Source organism: Sus scrofa, chromosome 13 (assembly GCF_054392235.1).
Source record: "Sus scrofa isolate SSC_HxYL_T2T_F1_AM1 chromosome 13, Sscrofa_HxYL_maternal_Yorkshire_Landrace_v2.0, whole genome shotgun sequence".
NCBI classification, from domain to species: domain Eukaryota; kingdom Metazoa; phylum Chordata; class Mammalia; order Artiodactyla; family Suidae; genus Sus; species Sus scrofa.
Genome location: NC_139395.1, coordinates 37,548,041 through 37,568,781, shown reverse-complemented (window position 1 = coordinate 37,568,781; position 20,741 = coordinate 37,548,041). Strand labels below are relative to the sequence as shown.

Below are 20,741 nucleotides of genomic sequence, written 5' to 3'. Positions count from 1 at the left end.
CTAGTAACCACAGCATCTCAGCCAGTGTAGCAGGCAAGGGCTATGCGTTAGGTACCACACTCGATGCTCATGGCTCTGAGGGGGTAGGATGGGGGCTACCGTTTCCTCAGGCTGCACTTGAAGTTCTGTGGGTAGCGCTGGAATCCTTGCAGGAGGATGGTGAGCCCGAGGGAGAGGTGAAGCCAGGGTCCTAACACTGGGCAGACTGGTTTCCTAGCTCCCCTCCGGTCAAGGCTCATGGCTCTGGTGATTCTGAGGCCCTGCTCCCACCCTCCCGTGCTCTCCAGAAGCTGGGGCACCGGCACTGGTGCCAGAGTGAGGCTGTGCAGCTGGGAGAGAACAGTGAGGAGAGGCGCTAAGAAGCAGTCCACCCACAAGAGGGCGCAGTTTCACGTATTTATTTTTGGCAGGAAGGAAATCATTGCAAATCTCTTGACCGACAATGCTCGCCCCTGGAAACGTGCACATTCTACACGTAGTATTTCCCAAGTGATACTAGATTGTTTATCACATTCAAAAGTCCAACAGAAACCCATGACAACCCAGACACCAGCATCTCCACCATTTGGGGAGGGGGTGTTACTTTACAGAGAAGCTCCCTGGTGAATGAGACAGGAACGGATTTACAGTAAATTAGGAACAGAGGCAGCCAGTTGATTTTGCACAGGTAAATGCAAGCACTTCAAACTCTCCACTCTTCTCAAACCCTGGCATGCCAGCTGTCCATCACAGCACCTTTAGAAGCAGAGGCACAAACGTCACGAGTGTTTGACCATCGGGCTGTGTGGTTCTGGATTTTATGAGAAAGCCATCTTTAATATACAGAGTTGTAAAATGTTGCCAGGTTATATATAGACTTACAGTTTCCTTTATATAAAAAGAGTTCAAATGCTGCAACCACGATAAGTCAGTGTCATTAGGGCATCCTCATGTCTCCAAAGCCATCTCATCAAAATTGCACCACGTCAAAGGAGCTTCCCCACCATCAGCGATGACAGGTGGTGTTTCTTTTAGGTACACATAGTGTTTACAAACAGCTAATGGGTGAAACCACGGACCAACACGTAGAATTCCAGAGCAGTGGAAGACAGAGCAGTAACAACGTTAAGTGTGCCTGGGCGCCTCCGCTCCAGGCCCGGGCAGAGATGTCCTAATATCACAGGGGCCGGGGTCCCCGACCCACAGTATCCTGTTCCAGACCTTAATGTTAAAAATACTTGTCCAGGAGACCGTATTTTCACCTGATACAAAAAGGACCATGGAAACTCAGGAGGTCAGATTTATCATTTGGCAAAAAAGAGGTGGTGATGGTGGGGCGGGTATGGGTGGGGGTTGGGGGGGCAGGTTTAGGTAACATGGGAAGTCTATGGCACAGAGAAATAGCTGATAGGTTTCATTAGGTTTTAAAGCCCACAATTTAATAAAAGGTAATAATTAAAAACAATACCCGTATTTATCTCAAAAAACATAAACCCCAAACATTCATCTCATTTCTTGGCCTTACGTTAGAATTCTATTGCTTCATTTACATGTAGGTGATTAAAAAATATATATTGATATAGATATTTTGATTATATACATAAAGCAGAATCAAGGATTAAAGTAAGAATGGAATTTTGGAGCGTGGTCAAATAAGGTGCACAGAATCCAGAGCCCTGCGAGGGCCTGCTGCCCTCCCGAGACATTCTGTGTCTATGGTGGCAGGAACCGGGCTCCACCCCCAGCAGCTCTGCCCCTGCTCAGTGCAAGGGCGCTCACGGTCTCTGCAACTACTAGGCGAAGCGTCTGGCTCAAGCCTGCCAAGTGTCTTCACTCCATCAGAAGTGGGGAACAACTCCCTGGTTTGATTCCCTTGGAATATTCTAGAATTTCAGTCCTCTCTGCCCCCTGTTCCAAATGAGACCATGGATGCCAACTAAGAAGGGGCCATGGGTGAGGGTCTAAGGCTCTCAACAAGACGGATTTCTGTGTGGACGTCAACACATGACAGACACTTGACTGCAACATTCAAGACATTTAAGGCAGTGGGTTCATTTAATGACTAGTTTTCCAAATCAAGGTGTATGGCGTGTGCAGACCCTGCCACATAACTGTCATTTTCTGTGGTCATGCCTAGCAAGGGGCTGTTTCTATTTTCACTGGCATGTGAATTACTGGGTTTGGAACTCTCAGAATGTGGGGAGACCTGGTTACCCCTGAATACTTTTCTTCTGAATTCAAGGCAGTCTGCTGACCAAAGTGCTGCTGGGAGGATGTGATTGGCAGCTGGCTTCACTAGTTTGTGAACGAAAGCAAAAAGAAATTTTACCTTGACCCCCCCCCCCCAATTTTCCAGTCTCATTAGTGCCAGTTGCTCCCACTAGAACTCCGGCCTGACGCACAGAGGACTAAGGCAATGGTGCCAACATGAAAGGGTTCATTTTAATTATTTTTAAGGGCAATACTTTATAGACTGTCTTCTGATCAAACGAGGAACATGGCACTGCTTAAAACATCTCACTGGAAAAGGCTGCACAGGGAGCCCCGGCTCAGGGAGGGGGGCTCCTCCTCTCCCTGGCTCTGGGTGGTGGGTCCCACCTCCAGACGCCATCTCCCTAACCCTCGGCTCAAAAACAGGCTGTGCTTCAAAAGAGCCCAAGAGATGGATTTGGGCCCACGCCAGTGTGGTGACTGGCGGGGACCCCAGGTTCTCCAGAGAGAACGGTCAGCTTATCACAAGAGCTGACGTGGCTGACTGCAGTTTAAGATGAGCCCCACGCCGGTGAGCTGTGCTGGCCCTTTTGTCTTTGTGTCCTCCTGAACTCCCGAGGCTGATGCCAGGGAGGGAAGGCAGTCTGCAGTCTGCAATGGGGTGGGACACCTATGTTTCTGACCCTGTCCTTGTCTGCAGCTTAGCAGTGAGCAGATTCTGAGCATAGGCACGGTGGCAAAGAACAGTGTAACAGCCGCTGGTCAATTCCATTTGGTGGCAGCGCGGTAGCAGCAAAGAAAATTCCCAAACATCTTCACGTGTATCCAGCTTTTGGAAAGGAAAGATCTAAAAATCAATAGACAGATTTTTTTTTTTCAGGGAAACTACCTAAGGGTTTCAGAGTTTCCTATAACTGCTCTACCCCCAAACAACAACAGCCAAACAAAAAACGTACAGAAGTATGGCAGTAGTGTGAAAGCAGAAGTGACATGATGCCACTTGTCAAGGGGAAAATGTGACCTCAAGACAAATCTGTCACCATCGGAACTTATAAGAATAATATAAAAGAATCTATCGTTTCCTAAAGCATTGAGCCACACGATTGCAGAATACATTCCAAACTGGGTCAGAAATGAATTCACACACTGACACAGTCACAAAATCTCGTGGCGGGAGCCCGACCCTGCCACATGCCACAGGTGGTCAGAGCGGCACACCTGTTGGGAGACAGGCTCCCATGACACACCCCATCCCTGTCACCCGCCCCCCCTCCCACCCCCACCTCCCAGGTTTTAGAAAATTGTCATATTTATCTTAGAGAATCTAAGACAATAAAAGACTAAAAGATGTCTGGAAATATGTCATATAGAAAAATTAACTCTCAGCTTAAAATAACATTCAAAAAGGCACTTCATCCTGTAGGAAAGAGATTCTGAGTTGGGTCAGCTCCTCTGAGCTGGGGTCGAAGGGGACAGGTTGTCTGCTTGGAGGGGAGGACAGTTGAAAGGAAGTCTGATTGATATCAAGCTTTTTTTTTTTTTCCATTTTTTTTCCTTTTTGGTATGTTTTAAGAAAAGCAAATCCAGTAAAATGCATGTCCCTTTATGAAATTCGTTAAAAGAGTTTTTTTTGTTTTTTTTTTTTTTGTTTTTAAAATAGTTGCTTCTGTTCTTAAAAAAGAAACCAGGTAGGTATGGCCACATTCACCCTGTGGCCTGGAGCACAGGGTGTCCTCATTCTCAGCTCCCGGGGAGCGGAGGCCGGGCGGGTCCCAAGGCTGAGGTCCTGGAGGGCATAGGCGGGCGGCGGCTGGAGGCCCGGGCTACCTACTGCAGAGTCTGTGAAGCATGCTGTACACATCGTCCTCCTGGCTCAGGCCCTCAAAGAAGGGGATGAGGTCCAGCAGCTCTGTGTCCGTCATGTCATCGAACCAGGACTGCACAGGCACCTGGAAGACAAGTGTGTGGAAGGGGCAGCAGAACTGTATCCAGGGCTGGGGGCTGTTTCTAGCCTGATGAGGTCCCTGTACTTCTTCTTCTTTTTTCTTTTTTTTTTGTCTTTTTAGAGCCGCACCTGTGGCATATGGAGGTTCCCAGGCTAGGAGTCGAATAGGAGCTACAGCTGCCAGCCTACACCACAGCCACAGCAATGCCAGATCCAAGCCGCGTCTTCGACCTAACCATAGCTCATGGCAACGCTGGATCCTTAACCCACTGAGTGAGGCCAGGGATCAAACCTGAGTTCTCAGGGATACTAGTCAGGATCCTTGACCACTGAGACATGATGGGAACTCCCCCTGCACTTTTTTTTTTTTTTTTTTGGCTGTGGGACCTCAGTTCCTAGACCTGGGATTGAGCTAGGGCTGCAGTGGCAAAAGTGCCAAATCCTAACCACTAGACCACCATGGAACTCGCAAGAGTCACTGTACTTTTAACATTTGCCTTTGGTAAGGAGGCGGGTATCCTGAAAGTATCATCTTGTTTTTGTTTTATTATTATTTTTTTATTTTTTTGCCACACCTGTGGCATGCAGAAGTTCCTGGGCCAGGGATCAAATGGGACAGCAGTGATAACGCTGAGTCCTTAACTGTGAGGCCACCAGGGAATTGCATCACCACCTTGCTTGTTCTCCCATTCCAACTAAAATCAATCCAAGTCTACTTGATTCAAGAGATGGTCCAGGAAGGCAAAGGTTGCAAGTATTTTCCTGCAACAGAAAAGGTAGCTAGAATGCAGGACATGTGAGAACTAGCCTAGCTACTTGCCAATTCCAAAAAGCTCTGTTTACTGCATCAAATCAGCTCCTTGCACCTCAGAGCACTTGGAGCCAAAGGTCACCGGCCAACCACTGACATCAGAGAGCCCATGTAAAAGCTATCAAAGGGGTTCCTCTTGGGGTCACCGTGCCAGACCGCATGACAAGAAGTGGACCATGTCCTGCTTAGCAGTGATCAGACAAAATTTCAGGATATTCTGAAGCTGGGGAAAGATAGGATTTTCCCTTAGTTTTACACATAGGGGTGGGGAGGCTAGTGGGTAGTAGCTAGGGGTGCAGAGAAGAGCTATAAAAAAAAAAAAAACTTAGGGGAATCCAAAAAAGTTTAAAAGTAATATTTTTGACCTTTTCACAAATCTAGAGGCTGCTTAGAAACCTACAATTCATTATGCAATTTAAAAAAATAAACGACATAAGGATTAAGCAAAAATTGACTACTCCTGGGGAAGGGGCAGAAATGGGAGAGAGGAAAGCAATGGACCTAAGACTTCTCTGAATTTATCGTTGTGGATGATTTTACCGTTAAACCATGTAAACGTGTTACATAACTGAGTTAAAATGAAACCATTAAGGGAAAAAAAAAAAAAAAAGCAACAAAGAATGAACCTTAGTGTAGGAGTTCCACTTCTGGCTCAGCGGAAATGAACCCCACTAGTACCCATGATTCTGGTTCAGTGGAAATGAACCCAACTAGTCTCCATGAGGATGTGGGTTCGATCCCTGGCTCCGCTCAGTGGGTTAAAGGATCTGGCATTGCCATGAGCTGTGGTGTAGGTAGAAGACATGACTCAGATCCTGCGTTGCTACGGCTGTGGCATAGGCCAAAAGGTACAACTCTGATTTGACCCCTAGGCCTGTGAACTTCCATATGCCAAGGGTGTGGCCCTAAAAAGAAAGAAAAAAAAAAGAACCTTAGTGTATATAAGGTTAGTGACGTGACCACAGACAGGATGATTTCAAATGATTCTGAAACAGAGTACTCTGCAAATTTCTCAAAAACCCTAAATGCATTTAATTGTCTTATTAATAGTAATATTAAAACAATGCTATCTTGAAACTATTAAGCATATACTATAGAATAAATCAAATATGTAATGATGTTAGTATCTTTAGGAATCAAGAGTTTCAGCATAAGAGAAGGAGACACAAATACAAAAAACCAAATTAAATAAAAACTGTTACAAGTGAATTGGAAAACCAATATGAATTTATGAATTTCTTTTCACTCTAAAAATAAGTATATATTAGCTCTGCCCGGTTAGAAAGGGCTGGGAGCAAATCCCAGTTACAGTGAGAATCCACCCAAACTCTGGTCTCTAAATACCATTTTCACTCCATAGAAAAATGGCTGATTCCAGTGCTAGAGCCAAGAAGTGGACAAGATGAGCTTGGAACATCTTATTGGACCAGAAAGCAGGAAGCTATCAAAGATTATTGTTACTTGAACGGGCATCTGCTGGCCAAAGATGAACATTTGAATGTACTAAAGAATAATAAATTGATTAAATTATAACCAAAAAAACTCCGTGAGTTCATAATGGTATCCAAAAAAAATCCACTACTTTGGGCATTTGTTAGAGCATCACCTCATCACTATGAAAACTGCAGAATTAAAGAAAAAGAACCAAGACTTCACTCTGACTTCCTTGTTCAAACATTCAAATAATTTTAGGGTAACCAAGTAGTCAATGAGAGCAAGTTCAATTTGAAAAAAAAATAGAGCCAATCCCTGTTGTGGGATTAGTGGGTTAAGAATCTGATTAGTGTCAGCGAGGAAGCAGGTTCAATCCCTGGCCTCACAAAGTGGGTTAAGGATCAAGCACTGCTGCAAGCTGAAGTGTAGATTGCAGATGTGGCTTGGATTTGGTGTTGCTGTGACTGTGGTGTAGGCGGTCAGCTGCAACTCTGATTCGACCCCTAGCCTGGGAGCTTCCATACGCTGCATGTGCAGATGCAAAGAGGAAAAAAAAAAAAAAAAGAATTCCAGCCAATAAATGCAGAAAGGATGACAGAATTTAGAAATCACCATTTTGCAATTCCTAATGAAACAGCAGATGTAGCTCAAAGGATCATCGACAACTGCTCAAATTTTTAGATGAAAGGTTGATGGGAAATTTAAAAATGGATGGATCAGGCTGACAACAACTGACACCAGAGATCAATTTAAAACCTTTCTTAATAATTTTTTTTTTAAATTTGTCTTTTTAGGGCCACACCCACGGCATATGGAGGTTCCCAGGCTAGTGGTCCAGCTGGAGCTGTAGCCGCTGAACTATACCACAGCCACAGCAGCGTGGGATCTGAGCCACATCTGAGACCTACAACGCATCTCACGGCAATGTCAGATCCTTAACCCCTTGAGCGAGCCCAGGGATCGAACCCGAGTCCTCATGGATGCTAGTCGGGTTCACTAACCACTGAGCTACGATGGGAACTCCAATCTAAAACCTTTAAAAGTGAGGGTGGTTGGGGAGCTTAGGGTGAATAGATACAAACTATTGCCTTTGGAACGGATTAGCAATGAGATCCTGCTGTGTAGCACTAGGAACTATGTCTAGTCACTTATGATCGAGCATGATAATGTGCGAAAATAGAATGTGTACATGTATGTGTAACTAGGTCACCATGCTGTACAGTAGAAAAAAATTGTATTGGGGAAATAACTATCAAAAAAAATAAAACCTTTAAAAGTAGGACAACCTGACATTATATGCCTTGTGATGTGGTACCACAGAAAGTACACAATACCAAAGCAATGTGTGGACCTTCTTTGGATTCTGAATCAAATGACCCAAATGTAAGAAAACATTTCAAGATGACAGGAAAAGAGGAGTTCCTGCTGTGGCTCAAAAGTTAACAAATCTGCATCCAGGAGGACTCAGGTTCAATCCCTGGCCTTGCTCAGTGGGTTAAGGATCTGGCATTGCCATGAGCTGTGGTGTAGGTCGCAGACGTGGCTCGGAGCCTGTGTTCCTGTGGCTGTGGCGTAGGCCAGCAGCTACAGCTCCGATTTGATCCCCAGCCTGGGACCCTCCATATGCTGCTGCAGGTGTGGCCCTAAAAAGCAAAAAAAAAAAAAAAAAAAAAAAAAAAAAAGAAAAACAAAGACTGGATATTATTAAGTAACTGTTTTGTCAGATGTGATAAGGGAATTAGGATTATGCTAAAAAGTAACTCTTATCTGTTAGACACTTCACAAAATACATTACGGTGAATTTGATCAACTCATTATATTGAAATATAATAAACAATGACTATACACTAATTAAATCTCATTTGAACTCTATTTTTTTTTTTTTTTTTTTTTGGTTATAAGTTGAGAACAGAGTTCTAGCCTCAAAGAAAAGGAGCTTGGGTAGGCTTTTGTTGAGTCTGAGGTCTGGGCTTGGGCAGACGTATCCTCTCTGGACAAGCAGTCACCGGCGGGTATGTCCTTTCCTCCCCTGGAAATGAAGGGCAGGAGGTGGGAGGGCATCTCTCCTGCTCTGGGTCAAGCTGCCATGCTTCAGGAGTTTTATGTAGGAAATGTTCCCACTGTCTGCTTTTTAGACATCATTACAAGGTGGTAAAGCCTGGTGGCCTTATCTGAAGACCTCACTGAAGTGTTTTATTCATTCTTAATACTTCTGTTGAAGAGGTCACCTAGGCCTTCTCAGTCTTCAGGGGTCACAAAGTCCTGGGCAGCTGCCCGCTCCAGGAGGCTAATGACAGATGGAATCTTCTCCGTCACAACGCCAAAGATGCTAAGAAGATACAGGCTCATTCAGCACTCACCCATCGCAAGCACTGTTCTAAGTGCTTTTCATGCCCTGCCACACCGAATCCTCCCACAACCCTATGAGATCAGTAGGCCTATAGCCCCCATGTGACAGATGAGGCTCAGTGAGGTTAAAGAACTTGGTCAAGGTCATGGAACTGCCAAGTGGCAGGACTGGGAGTTCACTAAGGAAAAGGCCAAGAAACCCTAGGCAGGTGCTTGAAGGTAGAAAAGGGGTGCCACCTGGCTAGAGAGCTCAGATCGCGGTCCGTGCCCTTTCTCTTGGGGGCTACTTACTGCATTCTCAGGATGGAAGATGTACGAGGCAGGAGAATTGTCCACGATGATCACTTTGCTCAGCTCCCGTCCCAGGCGACTCAGGTCTTTCACATAGTTCCCACGATGGAAAACACAGGATTCTCGGAAGAGCCGGGCCCGGAACACACCCCAGCGGTCCAGCAGGTCAGCCACGGGGTCTGCGTACTGGAAATCAGGTGTCTCGGTGAGGGCTGGGTGCCCAGAAAAGCCCAGAAGCCCTGACCTCCTGCCGCAAGATCCACATTACTCTTCTAAAAAGGGATTTAAATAGTTGGGTATGTCTCAAGATCCTGGTTATTTTCCTGACACCCTGGATTCTTCTTCCATTTCTCTCACTTCTCATATCCAATCCATCAGAAATTCTTGTCAGTTCCAACTCCGAAACTGTCTTGAATCCGCCAGCATCTCTCTGCGCCGTCACTGCCCTCGGTGGGGCCTCTGTAATCTCTGGCCTCCAGAAGAGCCTCCCTCTTCCCCTCGGGCCTCCTTTCCACCCATTCACCTCGCAGCTGTCAGGGCGGCTGCAGGAAGACATCTGTCAGACCACATCACTTCCTGCTGCACTGGAACGTGGACCTCGCTTCCTCAAAGGATTCTGAGCAGCCACAGAGCACAATTCCTGCTGCCTCTGAGCTCCACCTCAAGTCACTCAAGCCACCTGGCTTTGCACATGGTCAGAAACTGCACCAGCGTCTCCTCTGCATGAAACACTCTCTCCCAGCTCTTTGCATGAGCTTCTCCTTCTGCCTCCTCATTTTTCAGACCTCGGCTTCCCTGACCACCTCCCCAGCCTGCCTGCACCCTCCTCCCTGGATACTCACTGGCCTCACAGCCATTGTGCCTCCATAGACCTCACCACCACCTGTGAGATAACTACCTTATGATATGTCCCCTGTCAGGTCCTAGGCCTTGCCTGTCATGCTCCCCACACTATCCCTAGCACCTTCTGGGTACCCACGTCATGGTAGGGGCTCAGGAAATATCAGTTTCATCAGTGAAAGAAAGAGCAGACCGGGAATCTGGCTTGTGAGCAAAAGGCCATGCTGCCCCCCAGAAGTGCTCTGGGCAGGTGCTCCGCCCAGCCCCTGTCTGTCGTAGGGTGGTGCCCAGACACCACTTCCATTTAGGTGAAGTCCAGGAGGGTCAGGGGAGGGAGTATGAACCCCACTCACAATGGAGGCTCATCCTGGTAGACCCTTTCTCAAGGAATTTCCCCAAAGTAGGCTAAAGATAAAGAAATAAAGAGGTTATTTTTGAGGGAAAAATCTTCATAAATAAAGATGTCGACAAGACTGGGTCAGATTGAGTGGCTGGGGCTGGAGGCAGCTCCAAGCTAGGTGAGGCCATGCCTCAGCGCCACAACCCAAGTGAGGGGCACAGCCAGGGGTTCCTAGGGGCCCAGAGGCTCTGCCGGGGAGGTGGGAGGTACCCAGGGCTGGTGGTATTGGGAAGGCCAGCAGTGGGAGACACAGCAGCCCAAGTGCAAGCAAAGGCCGGCCCGGCTGCAGGATGCAGGGCTACAAGCAGCACCCTGGCTCCATGGGCAAGTCCTTCTCTTTCCAGAGACAACCTGGTGGGGCAGAGTCCAGGAGGAGGCTGGATTTCCTGCTGACCAAGGAGGGGGAGCTCAGGGCACTGCAGTTTTCGGCTGGTGAGGGTAGCTGGGTGTCACATGGGCTTTGGAGGGGGCTGTGACTCTAGCTAGAAAAGATGATTAATTTCCTCATAATCCTTAACGCTGGCAGTGGCATACATCTTTCAAGAGAGTGCCTGAGTTTGGGGCTCCAGGCCTTAGAGATGAATGTGGGGAAGGTAAACTTCATGGCGGGCAGGGACTGTCTCGTTTGTCCTCTTCAAGATCCCTAGCACCTAGCACAGGGCTTGACACACAGTAGGTATTAAATACACACTTTCTGGGGGACTGAATGAATGAAGGACACTGAGACGAGAAAGCAGGCACTGAAGGGCTCTGACTGCCAAGGGTTGCCATAGGCCCCTGGGTGGCAGGCCAGGAGGTCCTCTGTATCAGTGGTGCAGGCCAGGGGCTGAGCCTGGAGCCAAGAACTGGGGAGTGACCACCTGTCAGCAGAGCTTGTGCACCAGGGAGGAGAGAAGCTAGAAGGCTGCCCTTGGGGGCTGATTCAAGGGAGCCAGCCTGGAGTAGCAGCCAGAGAAGGGCTGAAGAGACAGATGGAGGGGCAGGTGGGAGCGGTCCTGGAAGAGAGATCGAACAAGGATGTTTAAGCGAGAGCTGGGGATGATGCCAAGTAAGAGAGCTTTCAATCTTGCGGAAGGAAAAACAGCTCTCAATCCACTGGCACCTTGAGCTTTCTCAGCACCCCCAGGGCACTGTCAGAGGAGCTGTCGGGCACGACGGCACAATTAGTCTTGGTACTGTTCATCTGAGAGTACCCACCAGGGATGAGTATGCTCTTCCTGAGGCCACGCCCTCTTTTTAATATGCAGAAATCGGCCCCGGCTTTGGATTCCCTCCACCAGCCCGTGCTTTACGGCCTCGTGGGTGATGAGCCTGGCAGGATGTGAACAGGTTGGACTCTCTCTTCTCTCAGCCATGACAACGAGATGGCCCAAACCAGCAATGCCCAGCACTAGGAACCTAGGGGAAGACTCCCTTATACGCAGTGAAGGGAGCCACCCAGACACAGAACATGGGGGAGGAAGCTGTCTGAGTCCTTGGAGCAGGTCTGGAGACAGGGAGATGGCTCACCTGGGACCCATCATCTTTGGGGCCATTCAGGGTCCCTCAGAGGTCCATGGACACACTGGCAGTGCCACCAACAAATGGATGGTGTTGGCCCCATCAGGCTCAGGCTTTGAGACACGGTCATGGCAAGGATCTCTTCCGGGGAGCCAGCCCTGTGAACCTGCTGGTTTCCTCAAACAGAGGGAGAGGGCAAAGAAACCACTCTCTTTGCTCAGAGTCAGTGTGCACACTGGGTCAGAGAGTCACACCAAGCCACAGGACCAAAACATATGTGAAAGATTTTATCGTGAATAACGGTGGTAATAAACAATGAACACCAGAAGCACTTACCATGTGACAGCACCCAGCACAATGTGTAGAACACAGCAGGTGCTCCACAGACCCGTGCTGAGTAGGAGTCAGGCACTGTCTCAAGCTCTTTATGGGTGTTATTTCATTTGAGCCACCCAATGAGGCAGATGGACTCATCTCCATCTTACAGGAGAAACTGAGGCAAGAGAAGGGAAGCAACTGGCCCAAGGGCCCAGGACCGGGGGCAGACAGAACTCTCATTCCACCCCAGCAGGTGGATGAACCTTTAACACTTACCTCCCCCTGAAACCCATGGAGGCTAACCCCAGGGAGTGGAGGCCTGAGTCTCTAGTGTTTGGTTGCCAGTCAACAGATGGGATGCAGATGCCCTGTCAAATGCTGGACATGTCTGGCTTCCTGGTTGGTGGACAGCCAGCTTCTGTGGCTGCATGCAGCTACTTCATGGAGCATTTGTTCCCAGAGCTCCTGTCACTATGGTAACCCTGAAGCCTTTCAGGCTGGTGCTGCGCATATGGTCTGTATCCATCTCATCTGGGGTGGGAACCTGTCACCATGGAGACAGCTCCCCTCACCTTAGCAGAGGGGAGCTTGACAGACAGAGGGCAGGGGTGGAAGGGCTGGATGGAGCTGGCAGCAGGACCCACCTTGGCCAAGCTGGCAGTAAAAAGCACACACTCGAAGAGCTGCCCCATCCTCTGGAGGAACTCGTCCACGTGTGGCCGCTTCAGCACGTACACCTGCAACGGCAGGGACAGCACACTGGTCAGTCATAGCTGTCCCTGGGGATGGCCTGGGGCCCAAATGCCCTGAGAATGGAGAATTCCTAACAAGGTTCCCGCCTCTTTCCCCCAGGCCTGGTGCAGTCAGTACAAGGGCTGTGTGGTGCTTCAGACCAGATGCGCCTCAGACTGGGCTCTGGGTCTGAGTTCGGAGCAGATGCCCTTCCCAAGGGGGAAAGGGAGGCTGGCCATGCTCTGGAGGGTCTGGGGGACTTCCAGAACCAGCGGGCAGGAGGACTGGGCCTCATCTGTGTGAAATGACTCCTTCATTTTGCATATGCTCTGGGGTAGTCTTTGTGGTGGAGGTCAGAGCTTAGTCCACAGCCCAGCAGGTCTTGGATGGCTCTAGTTGCTGCCTGCTCTCCCTAGAACACCTCCCTCCCCAGGAAGGCCTGCAGCGGAGGCGCAGGCCCAGCAAAGCCACAGGAAGGCCCTTCAATGTTGGCTTGGGAAAACGTCTACCTGACACCACAACGTTAACTCTGTTTGGGTCTCTTATAGAAGCAGATACCTCAAGGGACGTGAAGCCAGGCTACTCCCAGGCCCCAGTAACCAGCCATCAGAGGGCAAAGAGCAGCCTTTCCTAGAGTGGCTGGTCTCTGCTTCTGACTGGGGAGCCTGAACCATGGAGCTAGGAGAGAGGCAGAGCTGGCGAGAGAAGATAGAGGAGGTGGGAGGAGGAAAGAACTAATTAAAACTTGAATAAATTCATTTGAAATCAGCTACTTCCCTAAAATAATTCAAACCTGTTAAAATTCAATTTGATTCATATTCACTGAGCCCCAGCTCTGAGCTCAGCCTGAAGCAGTTACAAAGATGAATGGAACGCAAGCCTTGCCCTTGAAGAGCTCACAGTCTAGAGCAGACATACAGAAAAATATATCAAAATAAATATGCATAATGAAAGCTGTAGTAGAAGGATAATTAAGGACCATTACCCCCCATCTCAAGGGGAAGGAATCACAAAAGGGGACATCTGACCTGGACCTTGAAGGATAAATAGGAGTTCACCAGGCTGATAAGGATGAGAAGTGAGCTTCTAGGCAGAGGAAACAGTATGAATGTGAGACCTAGCCTGAAAACACTTGGGGTATTAGAGAATGGTCAGAGCTCTGCATGACCAGCCCTTCAGAGGCAGTGATAGAAGAGGAGGAGAAGAGGCTGAAGATGAAGTGTGAAAAGCAGGAGTATGTTGGGACTGTGATCAGCAGATGAAGCAGGCTGTACACTCTACAGGAAGAGTAACAGAGGGGAATGGGGCTCTGCCCCATACAGAGGAATGTACACAGACACAGGGCTTGGAGGGAAACCCGTGCCTGATGGAAAGGATGGGCGAGCATAGGTGTGGGGCTGAGAGGGGAGTGAGGGGCCAGAGAAGCAAGATGTCCTGGGACAGGGGTGCCAAGAGGGTTCCGAGTTGCTGAGAGGCCTGGGTGGGGCCTGAAGGCAGGGCCTGAGGCCGTAGTAGCTCCAGGCTCCCCTTTGCTCATGTGACTGCTTGGTGCTGGCTGTGGGTGCAGCCTGCAGTCCTCAGTCTCCCTGGAATGCTGCTCAGAGAGGTGAGCTTTGCTACATGTGAAGGGCAAGAGACTGGTTTTGGAACTCTGGTGTTGGTGCGTCTGGCAGAGAGGAGGGTCCTGGGCCCGGAGGCTGGCATCCAGGCCCGCGTCCGCGTGCAAGTAACCAAGAATAGGCCCCTTGGGACCTGCACAGCCTATCCTGGGTTACTTGAACGAGGCCACGGCCTTCGCCAGGGCCTTGGTCCCGCTCTGGGCGCCTGTGGCTTCATTCCCTCAGGAGAGAGAGTTTGTGACCCCAGCTCTGGGGTATCTACCGCCAAGTGAATTACAGCACAGTCTGGAGAGCTGGGGGAACTGGCCGGCTCCTTGGAGAATGGGCTGGCCAGAGCAGATCGGGACACCAGGGCCATGCTCATAGTCATGAGGAATGAAGGATTAATTTCTCTCCTAATTCCTACCATGCCAGTGGGCAGCCTCTCCTTTGTTTCATTTTGTAACATGAGCCAAGATAATAAATGCAGAAGTCTTAACTGCTTCTCAGATGCTGAGTTAATTCGGCTGATGCTTCTGCAAATGTTAAATGCCCAAGTACCTGCCATTTTGGCTCCCTGATGACTTTTAAAAGCATGAAGTGTGGAATCACTAGGGAAAGCGCTGCCTTTCCCAGGGATGGGTTCCCGGCAGGACCTTCTGGCAGGGGAGGAGAAGAGCCCTGGGTCAGGGGCAGGAGACTGAAGCTCTCATGTTTATTCTTCCTATGGTATGACCTTGAACTAACTCTCTCTCCGGCTGAGCCTCAGTTTCCCCCTGTGAACAACGAGGTGGCTGGGCCAGCTGATTCCCAAGCTCTGACACCCTGCATTCAAGGGCAAAGACGTTACTGACATCATTAAGGAAAGACATCCTGCTTCAGCCCAAGGTTCAAGCACCAAGGGAGCATTTTTCTCCTGAGATATAAACACACCAGGCCAGAGACTCTCCATTTAAGACCTTGGGATTGACAAGGAAGATGACCCTGTGATCTTGGAAGATGATCATCCCTGTGGAAAACCTACAGTGTTTTCCTACCATGTGTCCAGTATTTCATAAATGAAACTATTCCCGGAGGGGCTTCATGCAAAAAAAGGAAAATAAGGAAAAAAAAATCAGAACAAAGATGCATGCCAACTGACTAAGGCACCTTTATTTAAAGCTGCCTGCTGATCCAAAAATGTCCCCCCTTCCTCCTTTCCCTTTTGGGTTGGGTTTTGCTAAATATCCACTGGCAACAACGATGCAGAAGAGACAAGATCAGTCTGGAGTGGCTGGCATTGGAAATGGACAACTTTCCCCCAGAATCTACTGTAAGTGGGTGACTAGTGACCTTTTCCTGTTGTCTGCGAGAAGGGTAGCCAAAAGCAATTACATGGAGAAATTAAGTAGACCATCAAGCACGGCCAGTGGGGGACAAGGAAACTTCTAAAAGTCTGCATCAAATCAAAGTAACATTTGAACTTGCAACCACATCCAATATTGACAAATAGATTATAATTTCTATTATAAATTCAGTGTAAAATTCATCTAAGTGAAAAAAAAGCAGAAAATCATTGCATTTTAAAATAAAGTTTGCTTCCTTTTGATTTAGTCATAAAATGATTACTGAAATGGGAATTTAGAAATAAAGTTCATAGGAAATGTAATTCCTAAAAAATGCGAACTGAAACTCAGATTTAGCTTTGATTTCTTACCTGATGTATAGTTCCATCGATTTCAACGGGAACAATAAAATCAGCATTACTAATAGGCTAGAGAAAAAAGAAACTATAATTAGTATGTCTCAAAGAACAAAATAAAACTGGGCATTTTAGCACCAAAAAAGCTTGCCTGGACCAATGTTTTTATTACGGGAAAAGACAGTTCAGGAGGATGCTGAAGCAAGTATGCCTTGGTTCCTCAAAATAAACATAAGGAAGAAAGCACATTATTTTATGTTCTGAATACTGTTACATTTTCAGCATCTTGGTCCAAACTCTTAATCACCTGCTTGGCCCTAACGACAAAGTATGGCATACCTGGTTTGGGAGCAGGGCTCCTCAAACTCCCTATTTAGTCCTTCCAGGATAGCAGGAACCTCTGCTGGCCACCAGGGGGAGGAGGTGAGAGTGTGAAGGTCCCTGAAGACAGTGCTGTTTGCTGAGGGGGGAGGGGTATCATTTGCACTAGACTCACAAGTACAGGCTGCCCTGTGAGGGACTGCTTGACAGATGCTTGGCAGGACATGGACCCAAAGCAAGGCCATAGATATGTGGGTTGAAGTCAGAGGCCAGTGACCACGACCTTGGGCAGGCTCTTTTCCCTCTGGACCTCAGTTTCTCCTATCTTCCACAGCTACAGCAATGGGTCTGATGAGTGCCCACGGCTCCATTCAGCCCTAGGCATCAATGATTTTAGGCCTTGACTGGTACAGTAGGGAGAGACAGCCCACCCTAGACTGCTCAGCTCTAGGTAATATAATACCTAGCACTTTTGCATATTTAAAGTAACTCTGACAATATATACTACCTAGCATTTGCACAAACTTTGGCATATTTAAAACAACTCATTGACAATATGAATTTGAATGACACAAAATTCGAATATGATTTTTTGGTAATCTCTGTTCTCAGTGATGGACTCATAGACAGTTCTAAATGGAATTCCACAAATTAGGTAGAAATGAACAGGCCCAAGAGAACCACCACACCACAAACCCTTGGGACAAGCAGGAGAAGGACAGAGGGAGGAAGAACATGTGTGTGGTGGCCACTGGGCAGGGATACGGGATACAGGGTCTCTGGTCAGAATCCAAACTAGCGCCTGCCTTTAGGCCCAGCACTATACACACATGTTGTTCACTGATATGTAAACTGTAAAACGTGGAAAATACGAGATCACAGAACATTACTCAGCACTCAGTAGAGAATGTGAGGCTTAAGATCATAGCATCTTCACTCTGATAGCTGGAAGGCTGAGTTTGGTATTTTATAATTTCATGACTAAAATACAGAATCGAGCTAGACAACAAAAGACTGAAGGAAGAAACTCTCACAAGGCATGAGACTATGGAGTCATGTTTCACAGAGTATATAATAAGAGGAAAACAGCTCCCAGCTCAGAGCAAGGACCTGCCCTCCATCCTGCACTGGGGTAAATAAGGCTGGGCCAAAGCCAGGGCTGTAAACTTGGGTCCACAGGCTTGGGTGTTATACAGCTGTATGGTTTCAAGGAGAGCAGTTCACATCTTTCAGATTCTCAAAGAGCTGTGAAATACCCAGAACATTAAAAACCATATAATAAAGAATATTCTGCTTGCAAATGACAGCAGGCCAGGGAGGGAAGCAATGAAGAGATGCTGTTCGCATCAGCCTACTGCATCAGTGTCCTCTGAGCAGGCCCTGGAGACAGCAGGGGCTGCTAAGACCCTGCCTCTGGAGCCAGAAACTCTCTGTAATCTCGGGCTGTGTGACCAGCAATGCCCACACTCCCAGAGCTGCCTGGAAGGAAGCTGCCTATGCTGCAATGGCAGCTGACCCCTGCTCTAAAGGGCTTTCCTCCTGAGGGACTTGAAAAAGTCCTGAGCATCCTGCTCACAGGGGAGAAAAGGCTTCCCATGCTGTTCAGAGTTGAGCTGGGATAGAAAGTCACTGCAGCTCCAGGACCAGCCCTGGAAGGGTTGTGGGGGTGGGGGTGGGGCTGGACAATGATGGACAATGTCCCTATTGCCCCCGTGGCCAGCCAGGTCCTGTCTTGCTGCCAAGGCTGAGTATAGCCCTGCCTCCATTCGCCAGAGGACTCTAGGACAACCACCTGGCCTTGTTCCATCATGGAGGATTCTGCCTAGAGAGAAGCAGGCCCAAGGAGGGATGTTTCTGAAAGAATTTGATGGCTCTTCTGCTTCCCAGACAGCTGTCAAGGAATGACTGGCTGGTGTGACATACACTCCATCTTAGATGGTGTCTTTCATGTCTCTCGGCAAAGAAAGGGGGGGTTACGGGCTGGGGGCAAAAAGAGAAATGTGGTTTAACTGGCTAGTGACAGTAGAACAGTTCATTGCCAGAAATACCCTAATGAAAATAGGATCAGGACCCTAAACACCCGCTTCTTTTCCCCAACACACCAATCCCCTATTTCCAAACCTTTTCATCACCTCCTTCTTCTAAGCAATTTCAGAAAATGGAAAAAGGATGATCTCATTTCTTAGTAGTGTCGGGACAGCTGTTTCTGCACGGAGGCTCTTGGGGAATCTGGAGTCTTTGCTGCTCCTCTGGTGGGAGATGGACAGAGAGCAAGGGAGGTCGTGCAAATGGACACTCTCTTAGCTATGAGGCTCGTGAAAAGTCCCAGCATCTTCTTGTCAAGACAATGGTCAAAATCAATGGCTAAATCTGTTCAGATGCCATAACTCTGGACGTCTTCAGAGTTGGACATCTTCCAAAACTTGGTCTGGGAAAATGTCCAGGAAAGTAGGCTGCTTGACACTTTTCAACAGTGCCTCCCTTTGCCCCTCCCAATAAAACATACAGCCCATACAGCACTCTGGCTACCCTGACAAACACACAGCAGTGTCCTAAAGTACTGATGGCCTTGTGGCACCTGAAAAGTAATTCTGCAGGGGGTAGAGTGTTGGAAAACTCAAGTCTCATAAGTAAGAATGAGGTCTCCAGGATATTGGCAGCCCAGTGTTTTTTTTTTTTTTTCCTGCCAAACTATGTTAATATTCAACTGCTTGAGTTAATGTTCACCTGAGTTAATAAGCAACTATTACTGGGATTTCTTGATGAACAGTGAGGTTATATGCCAATGACCACATGCTTTCAGCCTCTCTATTTCTCCTTTTCCAATACAACTGTGACCAAATCACAAAGATCATTAATTGTTGATGCTGATTTACCTTAAATGAACTGTGCACCAATGTTTCATCTAAATCAATGACCACACACTTCTTCCCATAGTCAAGCACCGTCACCTCTGGAAGGAGGTATTTAGCTGGTGGCTAAAAGGGGAAAAAAAATATCATTACCTTTATATAAAAGATAAACCAATTCCCTTATCATTGTATTATACTAAGTCAATGAAACCTCCTTTTGAAACCAAACGTTTAAGTGCCTGGTCAAGCACATCATTGAATTTTATTAAAAACAGTAAGAACAAGCAGTCTGCAGTTGCAGTTTACCAAACAAATACTGTGTCACATCTGAATGGTTATTATGAGGGCCTGGGCTTTGAAGCCAGACAAACTTGGGTTTGAGTATGAGCTCTATTTGCTTCTCGGCTGTAAGTTGAGATAATAACACCTACCACGAAAGGCTGTTATCAACTATAATTGCAGCAAAATGCCCAGCAGCATCCTGCCTGGCACATGTACAGTGGCTTTAGTTATTATTAAAATGGACTACATGAAAATAAATGCTTAATTATAACAGTTATTCTAGCCATGCAGGCCCATATTCTGAGGTCCTATTTCATCTGAAATTCACTGTGGTATATAAGTATATTTTAAAGCAACCTAAATGTCCATCGACAGAGGAGCAGATAAAGCAGAGGTGGTGCATATACATGATGGAACATTACTCAGCCATAAAAAGGAATGAAATAATGGCATTTTCAGCAACATGGATGGACCTAGAGATTATGCTAAGAGAAGTTAGTCAGACAGTGAGACACAAACGTCATATGCTATTACTTGTATGTGGAATCTAAAAAAAGGATACGATGATCTTTGCAGAACAGATACTGACTCACAGACTTTGAAAAACTTATGGTTACCTAAGGAGACAGTTTGGTGGGGGGAGGGATGGGGTAGGGGTTTGGGACAGAAATGCTATAAAACTGGGTTGTGATGATCATTGTACAACTATAAATATAATAAAATTCATTGAATTTAAACCCAAAAAAGTATATTTTAGAGCTACATTGGCCCACAGCTTTTTTTTTTTTTTTAATGACTGAAATCTCCAAAAAACTTTAAGAGAAACTATAGAACCACCAGGAAAATGCAATGCGAACTGCCCCTCGATAATAGAAAACAGAAATAAAACTGGTCCGTGAACCCTGCGTTGTGCCTGCCCCACTGTGCTATATAATATTTTTTTTTTTTTCTAGGGCCGCTCCCGCGGCATATGGAGGTTCCCAGGCTAGGGGTCTAATCGGAGCTGTAGCCCCTGGCCTACGCCAGAGCCACAGCAACGTGGGATCCAAGCCGCGTCTGCAACCTACACCACAGCTCACGGCAATGCCGGATCGTCAACCCACTGAGCAAGGGCAGGGATTGAACCTGCAACCTCATGGTTCCTAGTCGGATTCGTTAACCACTGTGCCACGACGGGAACTCCCAGTGCTATATAAT

General features: G+C 47.5%; 1 protein-coding gene across 6 annotated transcripts in view; it reads right to left on the bottom strand.

Annotated features, from left to right (window-relative positions):
- Window positions 1–383: 383 nt before the first annotated feature.
- The window catches only part of CTDSPL (CTD small phosphatase like), a 121,419-nt gene continuing 101,061 nt past the window's right edge, over window positions 384–20,741 (bottom strand). For 3 of the 6 annotated variants that reach the window (XM_003358363.5, XM_003132112.6, XM_021071661.2), the window contains 5 exons: window positions 19,287–19,388; window positions 16,105–16,161; window positions 12,723–12,815; window positions 9,021–9,206; window positions 384–4,139 (listed from right to left, as the gene is read on the bottom strand). In XM_003358363.5, coding sequence (XP_003358411.1) covers window positions 4,014–4,139; window positions 9,021–9,206; window positions 12,723–12,815; window positions 16,105–16,161; window positions 19,287–19,388 — 564 coding nt within the window. In that variant the 3' untranslated portion in view covers window positions 384–4,013. Of the gene's footprint in view, window positions 4,140–8,177; window positions 8,710–9,020; window positions 9,207–11,769; window positions 12,816–16,104; window positions 16,162–19,286; window positions 19,389–20,741 lie in introns of those variants that run through there. The other 3 variants (XR_014822741.1, XR_014822742.1, XM_005669358.4) reach the window with 2 other exon arrangements.